The sequence below is a fragment of the Cordyceps fumosorosea genome, assembly GCF_001636725.1.
Source record: "Cordyceps fumosorosea ARSEF 2679 chromosome Unknown scaffold_24, whole genome shotgun sequence".
NCBI lineage: Eukaryota > Fungi > Ascomycota > Sordariomycetes > Hypocreales > Cordycipitaceae > Cordyceps > Cordyceps fumosorosea.
Window position 1 is genome coordinate 36,395 of NW_017387324.1, and position 18,492 is coordinate 54,886.

The following is an 18,492-nucleotide window of genomic DNA, read 5'->3' on the forward strand; positions in this document are numbered from 1 at the left end:
CATTGCGCTCCCCGCTTATGCGGCAAGAGTGCCGCGAACACCGCCCTTGCCGCCGACCTCGCGGATGGTAATGGTCACACTCAGGTCGCCAAGTACGTTTATTGTGACCTCGACCTTGGCACCGGCCTTGACCCCTTTGATGGCGGCCTCGGCCAGCGGCGATCCAATCTTCCAGAGCTTCTCGCGCTTCTCCTCGTCCTCCTCGTCGCTGTCAAAATCGGAGTCATCCTCATCATTGTCGCCGTTTTGCTCGGGCTTAGGCTCAGGCTTGGTGACCTTGATGTGCGTGCCGCCTTCGACGACCTTAATGAGAACATCACCGCCGCTCTTCGGCGTAGGAATGTGTACGGTGCGGCGGGCAGGAACGGCAGTCTCGGCCTGCATGATGGGGGTGAAGGTCTCGCCGTCCGCGCCGACGGTGACGACGCCGATGGCGTTGGCAGTGTGCTTAACGGTGGTGACGGCAGCGTGGGTAGACTGTTCAATGTCGGCGGCCTCGTACTCCTGAATCAGGGACGCCTGGAGGGCGGCGCCGCGGGCCTGGAGCTCGGAGGGGTTTATGGCGACGGTGCTGGTGGCAGGGGCGAGAATGGTGGTGGTTTCGGGGAAAATGCCAGCCAGGTTGTTGGCGACGCGGGGGGTGTGAGAGGTGCCACCGCACATGATGACCTCGTCAACGTCGAGGACATCGAGCTCGGCCTTCTTGACAGCGCTCTCAACGAGGCGGTTGAAGCCCTCGAAGACCTTGCGGCCAACCATTTCGTAGCGGACACGGTTGATGGTGCAGGAGAAGTCAAAGCCATCAGCCAGGCTTTCGACGGAGAACTGAGCGTTGGAGCCGATGGAGAGAGCTTTCTTTGCGGCCTCAGATTCGAGGCGCAGCTTCGCGAGGGAGCGGGCGTTGCCGCGGGGATCGACTTCGTGCTTCTTGATGAACTCCTTGGCGAAGTGGTCCATGAGGGCGTTGTCGAGGTGGACGCCGGCGAAGTCATAGTCGTGGACGGTGGCCAGGATGGTGTACATGCCGCCGCGCGAGGCGACGACGGTCACGTCGGAACGAGTGCCGCCAAAATCGGCGACGACAACAATCTTGTCGCTGATAACTGCCTCCTTACGGGCATCGTAGGCCAGCACAGCGGCGATAGGGTCCGAGATGAGCTGCAGAACCTCGAGGCCGGCAGCTTCAGCAGCCTTGCTCAGAGCCGCACGCTGCTTGTCGTTGAAGTTGGTGGGGACGGTGATGACGGTTGAGGTGACAGTTTTGCCGAGGTAGTCAGAGGCCGAAGTAACGAGGCGGCGAATGTAGCGGGTAGCGGTCTCGTCAATGGAAACAGTCGAGAGCTCAATCTCCTTCTCCTCCTCGTCTTCTTCTTGAGCCTTGTCCTGGACGGTGAAGGAGATATGGCCGGAGATGTCCTTGGGGTGGGCGGCGGCGTGGCAATGCGTGGGGTCGATCGACTTGAAGCTATATGGAGGGGTCAGCGATGCAAAATACGTCGTGGCGCCGGTGGTCGCGCGAGTATTGCATTGTATTGGGGGGTGTATCGACGTACTCCTTGCCGAGGAAGTCGCGGAAGTAGGCAATGGTGTTGTTGGGGTTGCGGACGAGGAATGCCTTGGCCTGGGCGCCGTAGTACTCGTCGCCGTCGACGTAGGAGAGGACGGTGGGAATTTGACGGTCTACGATATGGATCAGCATGTTTACAAGCAGAAGGGGAGGTAATCAGGGCAACATACCACCGTCCTCGTTGGCGATGACCTCAGCCTTGTCATCCACAGTGTAGGCAATGGAACTGTTGGAGTTGCCAAAGGTGAGGCCAATGACCACACGGTCGTTGGGGTCGACGGGCGCAACCATTGTGACGAGAGGGCTTAGGTAAAATTAATGTGAAGAATGCGAAAGAAGTAGGAAAGAAAAGCCAGCCACGGGAGAAGGAAAGACAAGTTGAAAAGTTGGAAGCAATGCGCAAGCCAAGAGGTGTAGTAGGGGCAAAGGAGGTTTAGCGAGGCAGGCAAGTAGGCAGTGATGGATGGTGGGGTCAAAAAATTTCAGAGCCGTCCTGCTTTTTTTCAACTTGGCTGCTTTTTGCTCTTTGGCTGGGCGAGTTGGTCGGGTCCACATTCAATTGCACCTTTTGGGTTATATCGATAAGCATCATAATCCAAGACAATTGCAGTGTAGAAAAGAGCTAGCATCGAGGAATCAAAAAATGAAAGGGGGGGATGATAGGCAACATAGAATTAACCTGTTTCGCGATTCATTTTCCAATTTTCGCAAACGGCTGCACTCTCTAGTCAAAAGCCAATCTCCGCCACATCTGTGTGGCAACTCTCAATATGATGGACCTTGCGCCAACTAAAAGTATGAAGATGAACGATTCGATAATTACATGTACCGAAAAGCAACAAGTTAATTGATAAAACATATTTTCGGTACAATAAATTTACAAAAATCCCAGGATCTAACTAAAAAAGCATTAACTGCGACGTCCCACATTCTTATCAGTGAGTGACTGTACCACCAACACAACTCTTTTCTCGCCCACTTTATCGATAAGCCTCGCATTTGCACTCTCTCCATTCAAACACCACCTCAACAACCGACAACCACATACACCAGCAGCCATGGCGTCGCACATCATTGTCCTGCCGGGCGATGCTATCGACGATGACCTGATACCGACACACCCTCGCAAGCCGCTCCGTCTCGGCCCCGGGCTGCGTCACGACCCCGCGACCAACTCTATCCTGCCAACCGTCGCGGGGCGACTCGTCAGCGACCACAACAAGAACTTGATCCGCGTCGAGACATCCACCGGGAGGGTACGTATCGCAATTCTACCGCTCCCAGGCCCGCCCAAAAAAGAGAGAGATCAAGAAGAGAAAGGCTGACTTGCTGGCTGCAGTACCTCCCCCGCGTCGGTGAGCTCGTCATCGGCACCGTGCACAAGTCCGCCGCCGACGTCTACTACGTGCACCTCTCCGACCACTCCGCGCCCGCCACCCTGCCCCAGCTGTCCTTCGAGTCCGCCACGCGCAAGACGCGGCCCGTGCTGGCCCCTGGCGCGCTCGTGTACGCGCGCGTCGCCGCCGCCGACCGCCACATGGACGCCGAGCTCGAGTGCGTGTCCTCGACGACCGGCAAGGCCGACGGCCTCGGGCCCCTGGTCGGCGGCATGCTCTTCGCCGTTTCCCCCGGCATGGCGCGCCGGCTGCTGATGCCCGGCAGCGGCGCCGGCGGCGTGGTGGTGCTGGAGGCGCTGGCGGCGGCGGGCTTGCAGTTCGAGACGGCGACGGGGAGGAACGGCCGCTTCTGGGTGGACGCAGCGAGCGTGAGGACGGTGCTTCAGGTCGGGAGGGCGGTGCAGGTGACGGATGAGGAGGGGCTGGACGCGGAGGCTCAGCAGCGACTTGTCAAAAAGCTGCTGAAGGAACTAAGCTAGGCGGTTGGAGGGACGATATCCTAGTGGCAAGGGAAATAGATTTATATATGTATATAGTTTATGCGGAGTTGTATCACGATGAAGATGCGGGCATGCAAAGAAACAGTCATTTAGGGCAAGTGATCGAACGTTAGTGTTGTTCCATAGAGATGTATTGGTTACTCAATTGCCAATTGCACGCTGTATCAATGCCCAAAAAAAGAAATGAATGCAGCAGCACCGTTATCAGCCGCTTTGCTGGTACAGATTTTCCTTGCCGAGTGATTTTCAACCTGTACTCTTTCCAAAGCAAAAAACGCCAAGCCAAGATTTCCCATGCCATGCCAACCCAAACCCCAGGTTTCCGCTCCCAAGCCATAAAAATGCGAAATGGTTGAAATAAAAGTGTGTATGTGTGTCTGTGTGTATATGTACAGATCCGAAGACGGACAAGTTTACAAGTAAATGGCAAGCTGCCTCATAGCCAGGTAGCATCTGCTCAAAGGCACGGCCATGGCAATGCAAACAAGAGTTTTGCAGGAGATCTAAATGTGGTGAGAACGATCCGGTCCCTCGCAGACTGGCAGCATCACACGCCCGTCATCTCCGCATCCACCTCGACGGGTAAGGGGAGTTGCTGCTGCTCGAGGTTGTGAATCTTCATCATGTGGCGCTTCCAGTTGTCCTTTCTGGGAAAGGCCCTACCGCCAAACTTGGAGTAGTCGCAGCCCTCCATCGAGCAATGGAACTTCTTCTTCTTTTCATGCCTATCGTTGATGTGACGCTGTAGATGTGTCTTGGTGCCGAACCCCTTTCCGCAGGCGGGGTACGGGCATTTATGGTCCTTGCTGTGATAGCGCTGATGATGCCTGCGCTTGATTAGAAGAGAGAAAGTGGCATAGGGAGGTCTCAGGAACGTACTTTAGCTTATGTGGTTGGTCAAAGGACTGGGTGCAGCCAGGTTCATCGCATTGGTACATGCCGTCCTGGTTCTTCACTGGTGAAGGCATGTGGTGCGCGACGACTCCCGGGGAAGCGCTGTGGCGGAAGTCGGAGCTGTTCTGAGACTCTGGAGATGGCGTGTCCAGTTGTGTTGATGGCGTATTCTGTGACGAGGCGTCGGTGAACCCCGGGCCTGGGAGGGGAGTGGAATGCTCGGATGGAAAGCTTGGATGGCGGCCAACAGGCTTGATATTGTCTGCCTGGAGATGGCTGTCTTCTCCTGCGACGGCCTGGTTCTGTTCGAAACGTTTATTGTCTGGCATATTCTGGTGTGCTGAGCCCATCTGAACGTCTGGCGAGCTGGTCTGGTTCGTGCTGTCTGAGGGTTTTTCCGACTCCGCCGGTGGTTGAAGCGGTTGTGGAGGGGGCGTCTCATTCGACGAGGCGTAGAGTTGATACTCTGTCCTGTGCCACTGTTCTGATTCCGTGCTTGGTGCCATGATATCCATGGGATTCACCGTTCCCGGCGCCGGGTTGACCGGCGGTGATGGCGACTTGAGCAGAGTTCTCGGTGAAGAAGTGCTCGACAAGGCAGCGTCAGGGGGCTCCGCGGACGGGCCTCTTGGTGTCACAGATGGCGGTATGCCCACGGCAGGAGATCGCGGCTGCGGGCTAGCGCGCGGCGACAGCTCCGTGGGGGACTCGGCCATGGGCTCCTCGGCGGTGATGATGCGCTGTAACGGTGTCGCGCCTTGGTCCGCCCCATCGCCGGAGGAGGACCCGACGGAGCTAAAGGTCGGATTCCTGTCGCTTTTGCGGCGAAACATGTGGCGGACATTGTGTGAAAGTGAGCTGGCCCTCGAAGTTGTCCTGGGTGGGAGCGAAAAGGGTTCGTCGGGCATGCCAAAGGCCGATGACGGGATCGAGGCGCGGTAGTAGTCTTCACTCGTGCCTTTCAGCACACCGGGCTGGTCGTCGATGACCATCTCCTTGGGCATGTATTCGACGGTACCCCGCGCGGTCTTGGGATCGTAGCGGCCAAAGTCGAGCAGGACCCTGTCCGGGTTAGGCACGCCATCCTGCTGCGGCTCGGCCTCGTCATCATCGGCGCCGGCAGCGGCGGGATCAAAGTCGTAGCCCCGCGACAAGGTGTTGGCGTGTTTGAGGGAGTCACTCGAGGAAATTCGCGGGCGAGGGCCGTCGCCCGCATCGTGGCCAATGGCACCCTCGTCATCGAGATCGAGAGGGTGCCGGCCAAGGCGTCTGTCTCCCTTGCGGCGCTTGAGGCAGCCGACGATGACGGGGTAGAGGCACAAGGCGAGCAGCAGCGAAAAGATGACGACACCAACAGCGACGCCGGCAACGGTGCCGTCCGCTAGATCTCGCCTCGTCCAGCGGTGTTTGTGTGATGGCTCGACCGCCGCGGGCGTGGTCGAGGCGGTGTCGGGGTCGGGGTCGGCCGCCCATGGCAGCAGCTGCTGCTGCCGCCAAAAGCCAGGCGGGCCAGGCATTAGTCGAAGAGCGGCTCTTGATGGCCGCCAGTGGGTTGGTTATTGATGATCGGTAAGTACACGGAAAAGAGTAACGGAATGGAGAGTTCCCGCTTGCGAGTTTAATTAATGACGGGGAATTAGGTATCCCAGATTTGAATTTCAAAAGGTCGATTGCGGTGGCTGCGACGGTCAAAACGCGCTTGAGGGGGGCCGGCCTTCGCTTCGCTGGGGGAGAGGCCAAACGAGCTAAAATTGGAGGCCGCCTGAACAACCTTGAAAATATGCGACGGGGGCGGAAAGGAGCAGCAGAGAGGGTCAGCTGCAGCGACCAAAGTGAAGGATCAGGGGCGGACAATGCCGAGCGCAGGTTCTTGAACTTCGTCGCAACCTGGATTGCCGGATGTTCTTCATGGCAGAGTCAGAATGAGAGCGTGAGAAAACGAATAATGGCTTTGATGGCCAAGATGACGGCGGCTTCCTGTTTCCTGGGGGGATGGTGTCAAGGATTGTGGCTCTGCCAGCCATGAAAGTGAGTTACGGCGGGGCTGAAGTACCAGTACTAAATTTGTGACTCTACAATAGCGTATCTCTAGCGAAGTGCTGTAATATCCAGGTAGAAGTACCGCAATACCTATGTATGTATGTACGTACCTAATTATAAACTTTGATTCCCTCACTGCCAACAAGCCACAGATTAGCCTTCCTCAGATATGTGTCTACCATCCTTAGTCAAACCCCCCAAGCTGAGAGTTCAGCGCAGTATGGAGCCATGGTTGTGAACCGCACTTTTACGGCTGAGCCATTGCGATCATCACTTACTTATTAATGGCAACCAGGCAATTTCTCGCCCCTATCCAGCTCTTCATTAGCATGGGAATTGTTTCGAAGCCTACGTCGCGACATCAACGTCCTGGGTCTGCACAAACGCCCAAACGCTCACCCAGCAGCTGGGAATGAAGGGCCCATAACGAGTGCAGCGCCGATCAACCACTGGGAATGAAACTCGAATGTTTACGCTAGTCAAAAGTTATCCTACAAACACCCTCGCATCTCACTCAATCAACGCCTCGGACCGGCGTACGGGCCGGAAGCGAGCCAGCTCCCCGTCCGCCAGCCGCGCCACCAGATCTGCCGTGTGCGCCGCGGTCGGCCGGTGAGAAATCGCCAGGACCGTGCACTGTCCAAACACCTCCATCATGACCTCCTGCATCCTAGTTTCGGTCAGCTCGTCCAGCCCTCGTCCACCACGACAATCCGCGAGCCCACGCTCTGGTGGTGCAGTATGGCTCTGCCGAGCTGCAGCAGCTGCTTCTGCCCTTGCGACAGCTCCATCTTGCCCATGTCGGCGTCCAGGCCGCCGCGCGCCTCTATCAGGTTCCACAACCCGACCTTCTGCAGGATGCCGATGAGCAGCCCGTCGGTGACCTCGAAGCCGTTTAAAAAGGTCAACGGGTCAAACGGGTTGAGGTTATATCGTATTGTGCCCTTGAACTGCACCGCAGACTGGGGAATGGTGGTGATGCGCGTTCGCAGCACATCTCGGGGCGTGATTCTTAGTTCTCGATCGTCGATGCTGATGCTACCGGAATACTGAATCAGGTTCAGAAGCGCAAGCAACAACGACGTCTTGCCGCTAAGAAATTCATTTGTCAGCACAGTCATAATGGTCCTATAGACTGCCGGCCTTCTTACCTTCCCGTGCGACCCGCAATGACAATCTTCTCTCCTGGCCGCACTTGGAGCGTGGCATTGTGAAGTGCGGTATATGGCCTGGGGCCGTTGACTCTGTCACCTCGCGCATTAGCAGGGGCAATATCGAACATGAACTTGTGCAAGGAAACCAACTGATAAGTCGCATCAACACAGTTGAAGTCAATCTTGCCATAGCGCGGCCAACCGTCAGGCAGATCTGGACCCGGCATGCACGGCTCTTCCACAGGCGTGCTAGTAGCAAAATCTCTCACGCGCGCTACTCCTCCGAGGCACGTCTCCGTTTCCACCCAGGTTTGGATGAATAGGCTGGCGGTTTCGCTGAAAGTAATGAGACTCAAAAAGGCCAGGCCCATGGCGGTATCCGAAGTGTGCGAAGTATATTTCACGGCCAATCCAACAACGGACACGGCTGCTACCGTCGTGACCACGTCAAGCGTCAAGATTAACCATTGCTGTACACAGAACAAGGCGTAGAATGGTTTCTGCGTCTCGTCCAGGACGGTGTTGAATTCTTGTGTGAGAGTAGGTTGCCAACGGTAAGCACGGATATGGACCGCTCCGGATGCTGATTCTGTAAAATGCTTGTACAGGTTCTTTGACGTATCCAGCTCCAGGATTCGCAGCTGTCGCGATGTCTGGAGGTAAAAGTGCTGTATTACGCCCACTACAATGACGATAAAGGGCAGAATTGGCGCCGCAAAACTTGCACCAGACGCGATGATTGCGATATCCATGAGGACGGTAAGCCCCATCCAGCTTGCCGGCAGAATGGCCAGAGGCAGTCGTTGCGAGATCAAAGTCATGTCTTGGCTAAATCGATTTAGCAGCGCACCGGCGTCTTCTTGGGACAAAAAGTCCAACGTGGCCCTGGAAGTGGTGTCGGCCAATTTCCAGTGAAGGGACTTTGACGCGCTCGGGTTGACGAGGTAGAAGAAGGCAGAACTCGCCATCATGTTGAACACCGGGTTCGCGACGCTGAGTATTGCAAAACCAACAAAGAACAACGGATTGTTCGGGGCTCGATCAAACCACAGACGTCCAAAGATGAAGGGCATCTTTTCCGCGACGGCAGCAATCACAATCAGGGCGAGCCAAAACGTTAGACACTGCCATCCAGCGGGACTCAGATAAAAAGAGTACAGCGAATAGTCGCCGTACTTGCGAAAGGGCAGCGTGGTGGGCTGTGCCTCGGTTGCAGCAACGGCAGGAGCTTCGTTCTTTTCATCCGCGACGGACGGTGGAAGGATCCTTTCACGCTCTGCCATCACACTAGCGGGGATGCAAGACGGGCTGATTTCGCGGCCCGAGTTGGATATTTCCCGTACGTGGCCAGTGTGGGTGATTCCCAGAGCAAGGGTGGCGTCCACCAGATGCTCTGTCGCGTTGGTTGTCATAATCAGCGTGGTAGAGTTTAGGATGGCCGTCTGTGAGAAGAGCCTAACACGGATATCGGAGGATGTCTCCGCGTCGAGAGAGCAAAACACGTCATCCAGAAGCATAATGTCCGCCTGGTCATAGACGGCGCGGGCCAGAGCTATACGCTGCTTCTGGCCACCGCTCAAGTTTCGACCATCACTACCACAAATAGTCAGGATTCCGTTAGGCAAGCTGGCCAAGTCCGCATCCAGCGCGCAGATCCAAACGACTCGTCTCAGGAAATGCATCGTACACATTTGCGCCAACGATATTGTTCTCGATTGTGTCATTGAGGATCCAGGGTACCTGGCCGCAGTACGAGACGGAACGACTCCCAAGTTTGATGACTCCTCGCCGGGGCTCAATTTCACCGAGTATCGTTTTGAGCATTGTCGATTTTCCAGAGCCAACACGACCAAAGATCATCGTCATGCTTCTCCGTGGTATCTTTACCGACACCTCCCGTAGTATGGGGGCAGATGTGTCCATGGTCACCGACACATCGCTCATCTCGACGGCAAAGCGAGGCTGCCGGCTTCTCCGTCGGTTACGGACCGTTCCTAGGCCCTGATCAGCGGTCCCTGTCGACAGCACACTGTCCAGGCTAGAGATAGAGCTCGGCCTCGAGCCCAAGCTCTGCTCGGGCTCGAATTCTCGAGTGTCACTAGGCTCCCTCTTCAGCAAGTACTGCTGAATTCGTGATATGGACGCAAAGCCGGTTGACCAAAAGGATATGGAACTGAGAACGGCAGCCAATGGGTTCGTCACCATGGTGACGACTGCAAGGATGGTAAAGAAGAGTTCAACACTCAAGGCGCCGTCGCGGCGCGTCCAAAAAATGGTCGCAGCTACCACAACTGCAGGCGTGACTGTTTCGACAAAGGCAGAGAGCGCAAATACTCCGGAAAGAGTCGCTCTATCGCGAAGTGAGGCTTTAACCTCTGCGTCATGCATTTCATGCAGATTCCTTGCCATTGCTGGTGCCAGGCCCATCATTTTCACGTCCTTTAGCTGCGCCAAGACGTTGGAGGTGGCAGCCACGCGAGACTCGATGTGCTGATTCCAGTTGATTCTTGTGCGCGACATGATTCTAGCCAATTGTGAGGAGCAAATAGCAGCAACTGGCACGTAGGCGTCAGCAATATTCGCAAAGCCACCCAGGGAGAAAAAGGCTTACTTACTAATAGCAGGTATCAAAGTAAAGACGCAGGAAGGACGAATAAATCTGCCGAGAATGCCGATGCCACTTCCTATTTCCAGGAGGCGTGCCCAACTCTCATAAGATAGCGTGATGAGTCTTTCAACACCATTCACGTCGGTGCTCATGAGCGTAACCGCTGCAGCACTGGCCAAGTCATCGGCGCCGAGCCTCAGGCTTTTGCGGTAAATGGCGCCAATGAGAATGCCACGGACGCAGGTCATGATCTGGTTCTTGTAGTGGTTGTACCAGCCTCGAGCAACCTGCCATGTGTTAGTGCGCACACCGATAAAGATCTGGCAGCATCTCGAAGGGTGCTTACTCCCTTGCAGAAGAAGACGAGCGCAGCGGCGCCGATGAGTCCACTGGCGGCAGCCGGATCCGGGGCTTCTTCCGAAATAAACCTCACCACCTCCTGCAGCAAGAACGGCTGCGCATACGAAAAACCAATGTAGAACAGCCTAGGTGGGATGATCAAAACGAAGAGCCAGGGCACGGTACAAAGGCATGCAATGAGGAGCGCATGCTTGGACTTGTGCTTGTCACCATTCTCCCAGATGCGACGAAAGTCAGTCTGGAGCTTTTCAGAGTCAAAGTGCGGGTCAAGGTTGCCGAGTGTTTTCTGCGTAATGTTTGATCGGAATCCTATAAGCAGGGTGGCATTGACCCAGAAAAAGATCGACCTGTTCCAGAATCCGGCGACGGCTTCGTGGCCCAGTGATAAGCGCAGGTACTCGGCTCGGATGAGCGAGCGCTTGGAAACCTCCTCAAGAACCACGAGGGCCAATTTGAGGACGGGGATCGGAGCATGAACTCTGGCGAGGGTCGCGAGACAGTTCCGATTGAAGTAGGTGCGGGTGATGGCCACGTCAAAAAGCAGGGAGACGCTGAGGAACAGGCCCAGGAATCCAGGTGAGTGCAGGAAGTATACGTGGCCGACCAAGACAATGACGATGATGCACGCGGCAGAGACGCAAGACATGATGCCGGCCACCTTTGCGAGGGTCGAGTCGAGGGGCGAGTTGCACCACAGGACGGCATTGGCAATGTGCAGGCCCACAAGAGCCGCAGCGAGCGCCAGCTTGGCCCAAAGTAGACTACCACATCTTACACAGGGCTTGCCTTTCCATAGCTTGTGTAGATAAAGGGGAACGACGAAGAGGATGAGGCAGGCGGGGGCGAGCTCGAAGATGGCGTGCTCAAAGAGCAGGGTGAAGTCGAAATGGCCAAACAGCCGGGGGCCAAAAGTCTCATCCATGTCCGAGGACATGATCAGACAGTTGCCGCGGTTGGCTGGGTGGTCACTCTCGCGCGCCTGGCGAGGAGGGGAGGAGGGATAAGGGCTGGCATAGGAGTAGAGAGGGTGAGAGGGAGAAAGAAGGCGGAAAGAGGTTTATGATGCGATGCGTTCTCTCGGGCCAGGGTAAGGCAGGTTGTTCTGTACTTGAACCAGGTCGAGAAACATTGTGAACCAACGCTTGCGGGGCTGCCCGAGATGAGCCAGACTGGGGAAGAAGCCGAACGGATTGGCAAATGGCTCCTTTCGGCCTTGGTCACCCGTCACCTGCCTAGTCGGGGGTACGAATGGTAAAGAAGAAGACGGACTTCTGCCAGCCTGATCGCGAGTTGGCCCCCAGCCCAGGACTGTCATCGAAAGCGGGCGACGCCAGGCAGAGCAACAGACACTCGCAAGAAGTAGCTCCGGAGCTCGCCCGGGGAAGAGTTGCTGGATCTGCGGAAACTAACTAGTTGATAACCTATGGTCAGGAAGACAAATTGTTGCTTGCCGTTATTGATCCGTCCCTTATTATTGGGGGGGCGAGAGAGGGGGGGCGAGAGAGGGGGGGCCTTATCGACCACGGAGTACCTATCCTTTCGACACACTTTTGTACCACGACGACTACCAACGACGACACCACACCAGCAAAAGCCTCTTCTTTCAAAATGGCAACCTGCGGGCTTGTGCAGCAGGCAGCCCGCAGTGCAGCAGCCCGCAGTGCGGGGGTCTTTCTCGCTTGGCTGTTGAAAGGCAAGATGGAGGTGCACTTGAACTCTCGCCGTCGAGTTGCCCTTTTCGATGATCTGTCCAGCCTGGGTCCGTCCAACCCCAACGGCAGTTGGTTGCATGGTCAGCATCAGCACAAGAAAGGCAGCTTCCAACTAACTACCAACAAGGCATGGCTCAACCGGCCAGCCCGGCGTTGCGAGCGATTGATGGGGCGGAGCGGCTTCCGTCCCGTCCGCCGATGAGGGGTGATAAGTTGGGCGCTAGGTAAGTTATTTGGTTGGCCAAGCTCAGATCAAGATGCAACAACACCCTGGTCATGTGTCATGCCACTGACCCGTACTACGACTGAATAATGCAGCGGAGGTTGAGTATTTGGCAGCCTGGCCGTACCATCCCTCTCTCCTTCCCTCGGCTTCATTTGTGTTTATTATTCGTTTGCGCATTTATCTAACCATTGCGTAGACTCCATTCGATTTGAATTCCGCTCTACTATAGATCCCCTGTCAATTCATCTAATGTCTCACTATCAACAAGAGCAGGCAGGCACGCTCGCCGCAGCACAGGGGAGCATCCGTAATGCGCGTTCATGTCTTGACGATTCACAAGCAAACAACCTCGTTTTTACGCTCCCAACGTCTGCGTCTTGTCAGCGGCCAACCTCCTCCTCGTAGGCCTGGTTCATCTGGGGCTGGCAACCGCCATCTGAGCTCTCTCGAGCAGGTTACTGCCCAAGTTGAATACTATACCCATTTGTCAGCAGACGCTGGGCCGGGAAAATTGTGCTGAAATGTTGACGCACCTGGAAAGGCCTGGACGGCGGCGAAGCTGGCCAGGGCCGCGAACAGTGCAGCTTGCGGGATCTTCATGGTCCAACTCTGGGGATGCGCGCGGCAATTTTTCCTGATATGTATAAATGGATGTAGGATAAAAATAAAGTTCGTGCCTGCACTTGCTGCTGCGAGGTATGGTGGACGGAGGTAGCTCATCGGGGTAGGCCGTTCTGGACTTTTGGCTTCTTTTATCGCCGAGGAGTCAGTTGCCAGGCTGGTCTGAACGCTGACTGGACCAGCCGGGCGTCAAGTGCCCCAACAAAAGATCACATCGCGGCGCGCACTTAGGTGATCAAAGACACCATTTCAGAAGCATCATTAGTACAAGTGCGGATAGTCACAGTGTTACTTGCGTTGTGAAAAGAGGGGTCTGCATGAAGCCGTTTCCGTCGCTTGGAAGCCCGCAGCCTTGCTACTTGGCATGCCCTGCTTACAAGCATGAAAATTCGAGGTACATTCAGGGCTTGCGTCAAGCTGTGATGGACGAGAGGGCATCTTGGCCAACTCAGGCCAGGTAGCTCTCCCCGTTGCCACATTGGCGACCAACTGACCAGTTGGCCATCCAAGATACGGAGTACTTGGGAGATACTGGCGGTTTTAAGACAGATAAGGTGGCGCCTCCTTCAATCCTTCACCCCTCCCCCGCTTGCAAAAGTTCCTCCAACCTGTAGGGCCAGTTTGATAGCCCATCGGTCTTTGCCAGGGTGACTGTTCTACATTGGCTTTCGCTATCCACTGGACCCCTTTACTGTCAGAAAAGTTGCTCGAACAGAGCGTCTTGTGATGTTTATGTGGCCAATCTCAGTCTCTAGGGGAGAACTGTTAAGCTTAGGATTGGAACCTTAAGGTTGGAAGATGTGAACCAAATGACAAGTAGTAGTAAGCTTGCCAAGAGACTCACCATACGACTGGAGTCGCCACTGTTCAACGAAATTCGTGCCCGCCCCCCAACACCCTCCGACACAAGTACACTGCAAATGTCTCAGTAACCGAAAGCGCGGGCATATATCTGGAAACCTTCCACGCATTCTGGCTCGTCCACAAATTGTGGCATGTAGTCCTTTGCCCACTCTGAGGCTAGATCAGCTGTACAGTCGGCTTTGCAGAATTCCCATTAGTCCGGATACCATCCAGATTTCTGCCAGTCTACAACAGATACGATACGATGGGGCTCTCCCTGAGATATGATGAAAGTTGGAGTGCGTGAAAACGATCTCGGCGTCGTCCGGTAGGCCTTGTCGGCACGGATCCGGCATGTCGGCCGGGTCGACACCTGGCCAATGCTCACCTTTCTCTGTTGTCAACATCGTGGAAAGCCAGCATTAAGCTCTTTCACACTCGTAAAAGGTCCAGCGCGTGGTAGAACTCCATTCGTAAAACTATATCGGAGAGAGTGTCGCGATTTACACGGCGTTGGAGTGTCAGTAGGGAACAAGACGGTCCTTCGGTGGCATCATCGTACTGAGAAAGGGTGTGTCGTAATGCTCATCGACCTTGTCTCTCGGTAACTCTTACCTTGTGCGCGGCCGAACTTGACAAGTAGGCCGAGTTTTTAATTCTCATCGTGTAGACGTTGCAAGACGCATCTCCATCGCAAAAGAGTGGCATTCAGCCAGTGGGTGATGGGAGCATCCCATCGTTTTAACATAAGAGAAACTTCCATGCATAATTTTCTTTTTCTCCTCCTCTACCTCGAAATTTTAATTATCTTTGCAATAATTTGTCGTGGTCGACTCATGCCGCATCAATTCAGTATCCCAACACAGCCAGCGGCGGATAACACCACACCAGATGAAACTCGAACTCTCGAAAGGTGCAAGGGAACTGAGAAAGATATAGCAGAATTTAGAAAATTAAGCAGTGCATTACATCAGAAAAAAGAACTGGGTGCAAAGAAGAAAGGGCAACCACCAACCCGTGAGCACGGTACGGGAACCTTCAGCAAAGAATGAAAATTCCATGTCTTGTTAGTAAAAGCCATTCAAATCTAGTATATACAATGCGCTTCGTTGGCAGTCATAAGCCTCGGAATCATGCGTCATTATCACGTAGTCACTAATCCTCATATTCGCTCTCGTCAGCACTCTGGCTGACGATATCGCCGTGAATCGCATACAGCGCCCGAATCCAGGCATCAATCGCCTCGCGCGCGTGCTCTTTCTCCTCTGTCGGCTCTTCCTCCAGCCGCTCTCGCAGCCGCTCGTACGCCTCAATCATAACCCAGACCTGCAGCCCGGCCGCGGACGCGCCGTCGCCACCGTCCCCTTGCTGTCGCCGGCGGTCGCCGGCCAAGGCCCTCGACAGCTCCTTGGTGAGGAGCTCAAGACCGATCTGTAATCGCAGCGATGCCGGTGCCGCGGGCTGCTCCCCGTCCTTCTCCTCGTCATCGCTCGTCTCAGCTGGCGTTGAGCTTGAGCGGGTCAGAGACGGGCAGCTGGCGTCTACCTCCGAGCCCGGCAGCGCTCCGTCGTCTGACGCGGAAGACTGCGTACGGCGGTGATTGAGATATGCGGCGGCACCCAGGAGATGGCCATCCTGGATCTCAACATCTCGCGTGGCTGGCCGTTCGACCATACCTTTTCCCGACAGGTATGGCGGATCCACCTCCGGCACCTCAGCAATAGCCTCGTCAGGATACACGGCCAGCTCCCGATATTCCCGCGCAATGGTGCTCACGCTGGACATGCGGTTGACGCCATCCATGTTGCCGGTCTGGAAGGGGCCCTGGTTGCTCCGCCTCCGCTGGGCCGCCTCCAGCTGGCCGACATGGTGAACGGGCGTCTTGGCTCGGCGCCTCAAGGTCGAAACATGATCGACGACGATCGGTGAGGGCGGCGACGCCAGGCCGGTGGCGGCGGCGTCCTCGGAGTAGTAGTTTACGGCGGACAACTCGGGAATTGGCGGAGGCGGTGGGGCGCGGCTCGGGGCCGGCACGGATGCCGCACACCGCGGCACGGCAGCACCCGCCGGGCCCCCGTTTCTGCTGCCTGGCCGTGAGAGGCTGGCCGTCGCGCTCTGGGGCAGCGTCATCTCCAGCTCCCGGCGCAGCTCCGGGTCGTCCCACTGGTGCGACACGTGCCGGCGAGGCGGCGACGCCAACGCCGGCGCTGCTGTCTTGCGGCGGGGGGCGCCCAACGCGCGCTCATCTGCTCGCCGGCCAGCAGAATGAGCATCGACAGGTCACGCGGTGCGGTGGTGGTGGCGGTCGTATGGTCCGCGCAGCGCCGCGCGGTCGGGCTCTTGGCCCCGGGCCACCAGTTCTTCTGGAGCTTCGCCTTGGATGGCTTCAGGTTCAGGTTGCCGAGGTTGAGGCTGTCGGGGAGGCTGATGAGGGAGCGTCGGCGGTCGCTGGAGGGCGTGTAAGTGGACTCGGGCAGGGCGCCGGGCGGCGAGCCGGGGATGTATAAGGAGAGTCGTTGTCGCTGCTTAGGCATGGTGGTTAAGTGGTTTGTTGCACTGATTTTGTGAAACAAAAAAATTCAGATGAAAGAAGAGGAAAACGGAAGAACAGAAGCAGAAAAGTGAAAACGACTGCACTTGGAAATACGACGTGCTATAATAAGTAATACGAGATCCCTCCCATGCTGTCGTCGCCGCATGCGTCGTCACTCAAGCGCTGGTCCAAGCCACCAACCAAGGAGAGTGGCTGACGCTGCACCGCCTCACCCGATGAGGCCACCACCCAACCCGGACAGGCGGCATCTCATCGCTCCACCATTTCCCGCGAGACAAAACGACAAACGCTTCTCGAAAACAAATCCCATGGTTTCAAATACGGGATTCTGTCACGGCTAGGGTTTGTGTCACACCTTCCTCTCGCGATGATTTTCTGTATTATTCGGATGCCTTCACATCGCTAACAGACGGACAGGATATTTATAGACCTGATGGCTATGCAAACGAACCACGCTGCCAAGGCTGATTTGATGATGCTGGCTAGCGAGCTAAGCCTCCGCCAAAACCTGGCGGATCAACAATCAGAAAGCCGGCAAAGTCTGGATGAATCCACATCAGACGGGAGATGATCACAGCTGCGCGTTGCTTCTGCAGCCGTCGAGGATGGATGTTTGTTTAGCCGTCGATCTTGCGGCTGATGCTTCGAGCATCGAAAGTCCAGGTGTTATGGCTAACATCGTTGCCGCGTCACCAACTGCCAGGAGGCTGTCTTGAGGATATTGACAAATCACTCAGTGCCGTCAATTGAATTCCGCTGCTCCTTGGCCCGGATTCTCTTTCAAACATCACTCGTCAGCGTCTCGCAGAGACCAAAAGAACGTTCCGTACCCCAGCTTGACCGTGTACCCCACCATGTTGGTGGCAGGTGCCTTAACATCACCAAAACAGAGGACGGCCAACAGTCAGCTACGTCGCAGTAAATCACCAGGTTACCGACTGAAACTCTTGTTCACCGTTAGCCTTAAACAACATCCTCTCAAGTCAACCAGTGTGATGGATGTTAGCCAGGTTGATATAAAAGTCCTTGGAGTAGACGCGATCCCTTCATATCACACCTTACGCAGTCGACGAACTTGAGCAAGCATAGCAGCCTAAAACGCCGGCAAAGTTAAACCAAACGGACGCTCGGAGCTCGCCATGTCGACTTGAGATATGATTCGACGCAAAACGACCACCAGCCAGTTCAACAGCGGCGCGGACCGCCAACCGTGACGGACAAGAGGCTTCCTACCCTACAGGATGATGAATCTGCCGCGTGGGCCCCCATCCCCGGCCGGGCGGGTGCTTTGGCACATGGAAACAAGAGAGTCCGTGTCTCTTTAGAGTTTCAAGGCAGTGCAAGATTATGCACCTGACAACAACAAACCATTTCCCCGTTTCAACCGCTTTTCCCCCTCAATAGAGCTGCATGAACCGACGTGAGAGGCGCCATAACACACCCGCGACGGGCTATCATAGACGAAGGACTACGCTGTCGCTGAAAGCCTGGAATTAATGGCCCGGCCTCGGTAATACAAATCCGAAGCACGTCGGCTCTGTCAAAAACCAAATGCGCTACCAGCAACAGGAAGCAGGGAGACGCCGAGCCGCCGGCCTAGTCATGCCGAGAGCAAGTTGACAAGAGCAAGTTGGAGCCTGATGGAGCAGACGATGCGACGTGGTAGCAGAGGATACGAGATAGCGACCACCGGTACCATGGCCGACAGATAGTTTGGCACTGAAGAAGCCCTGTCCATGCCGCTGCCAAAAAAAGCATCATGCGTCAGCTGGCAATGCAATACTAATATGAAGAGGAATATATTGTCTCGGTTGCAGCCTGGTTCATTGTCTGCACGGTGACTCCTCACTCCTCATTTGAGCTCGTGGCAATTTAAATTGATTCGAGATGAGATTGCAGGGCTGGCAGGAGATAATTGTCCGAGCCCCGATTTGCCGCATCTCCGGATTGACCTTGATTTGTATAGGTTACATACAATGCAACGTCGACTCCTGCACTAGCACGCTCGAGGTTGCG

The 18,492-nt window shown here is 55.7% G+C and overlaps 5 protein-coding genes across 5 annotated transcripts; 1 reads left to right on the top strand and 4 right to left on the bottom strand.

Moving 5' to 3' along the window:
- Positions 1-15: 15 nt before the first annotated feature.
- ISF_07739 (Heat shock protein Hsp70) lies at positions 16-1,858 on the bottom strand (the record flags this gene model as incomplete). Its single annotated transcript, XM_018851342.1, has 3 exons — positions 16-1,465; positions 1,554-1,680; positions 1,738-1,858. The coding sequence occupies 3 exons, from the start codon at positions 1,856-1,858 to the stop codon at positions 16-18; spliced, it is 1,698 nt and encodes a 565-aa protein (XP_018701358.1).
- Positions 1,859-2,625: 767 nt separating this feature from the next.
- ISF_07740 (exosome complex exonuclease RRP40) lies at positions 2,626-3,443 on the top strand (the record flags this gene model as incomplete). The annotated part of the gene is made up of 2 exons (XM_018851343.1): positions 2,626-2,823; positions 2,907-3,443. 2 exons carry the CDS (start codon positions 2,626-2,628, stop codon positions 3,441-3,443), a joined length of 735 nt encoding a protein of 244 aa, XP_018701359.1.
- Positions 3,444-4,011: 568 nt separating this feature from the next.
- ISF_07741 (Zinc finger domain-containing protein, C2H2-type) lies at positions 4,012-5,875 on the bottom strand (the record flags this gene model as incomplete). The annotated part of the gene is made up of 2 exons (XM_018851344.1): positions 4,012-4,291; positions 4,344-5,875. The coding sequence occupies 2 exons, from the start codon at positions 5,873-5,875 to the stop codon at positions 4,012-4,014; spliced, it is 1,812 nt and encodes a 603-aa protein (XP_018701360.1).
- A 1,203-nt stretch (positions 5,876-7,078) lies between these two features.
- Positions 7,079-11,454, bottom strand: ISF_07742 (ABC transporter, transmembrane domain, type 1; the record flags this gene model as incomplete). The annotated part of the gene is made up of 5 exons (XM_018851345.1): positions 7,079-7,490; positions 7,550-9,145; positions 9,240-10,107; positions 10,168-10,447; positions 10,507-11,454. The coding sequence occupies 5 exons, from the start codon at positions 11,452-11,454 to the stop codon at positions 7,079-7,081; spliced, it is 4,104 nt and encodes a 1,367-aa protein (XP_018701361.1).
- Positions 11,455-15,077: 3,623 nt separating this feature from the next.
- ISF_07743 (hypothetical protein) lies at positions 15,078-16,456 on the bottom strand (the record flags this gene model as incomplete). The annotated part of the gene is made up of 2 exons (XM_018851346.1): positions 15,078-16,168; positions 16,207-16,456. 2 exons carry the CDS (start codon positions 16,454-16,456, stop codon positions 15,078-15,080), a joined length of 1,341 nt encoding a protein of 446 aa, XP_018701362.1.
- Positions 16,457-18,492: the final 2,036 nt, after the last annotated feature.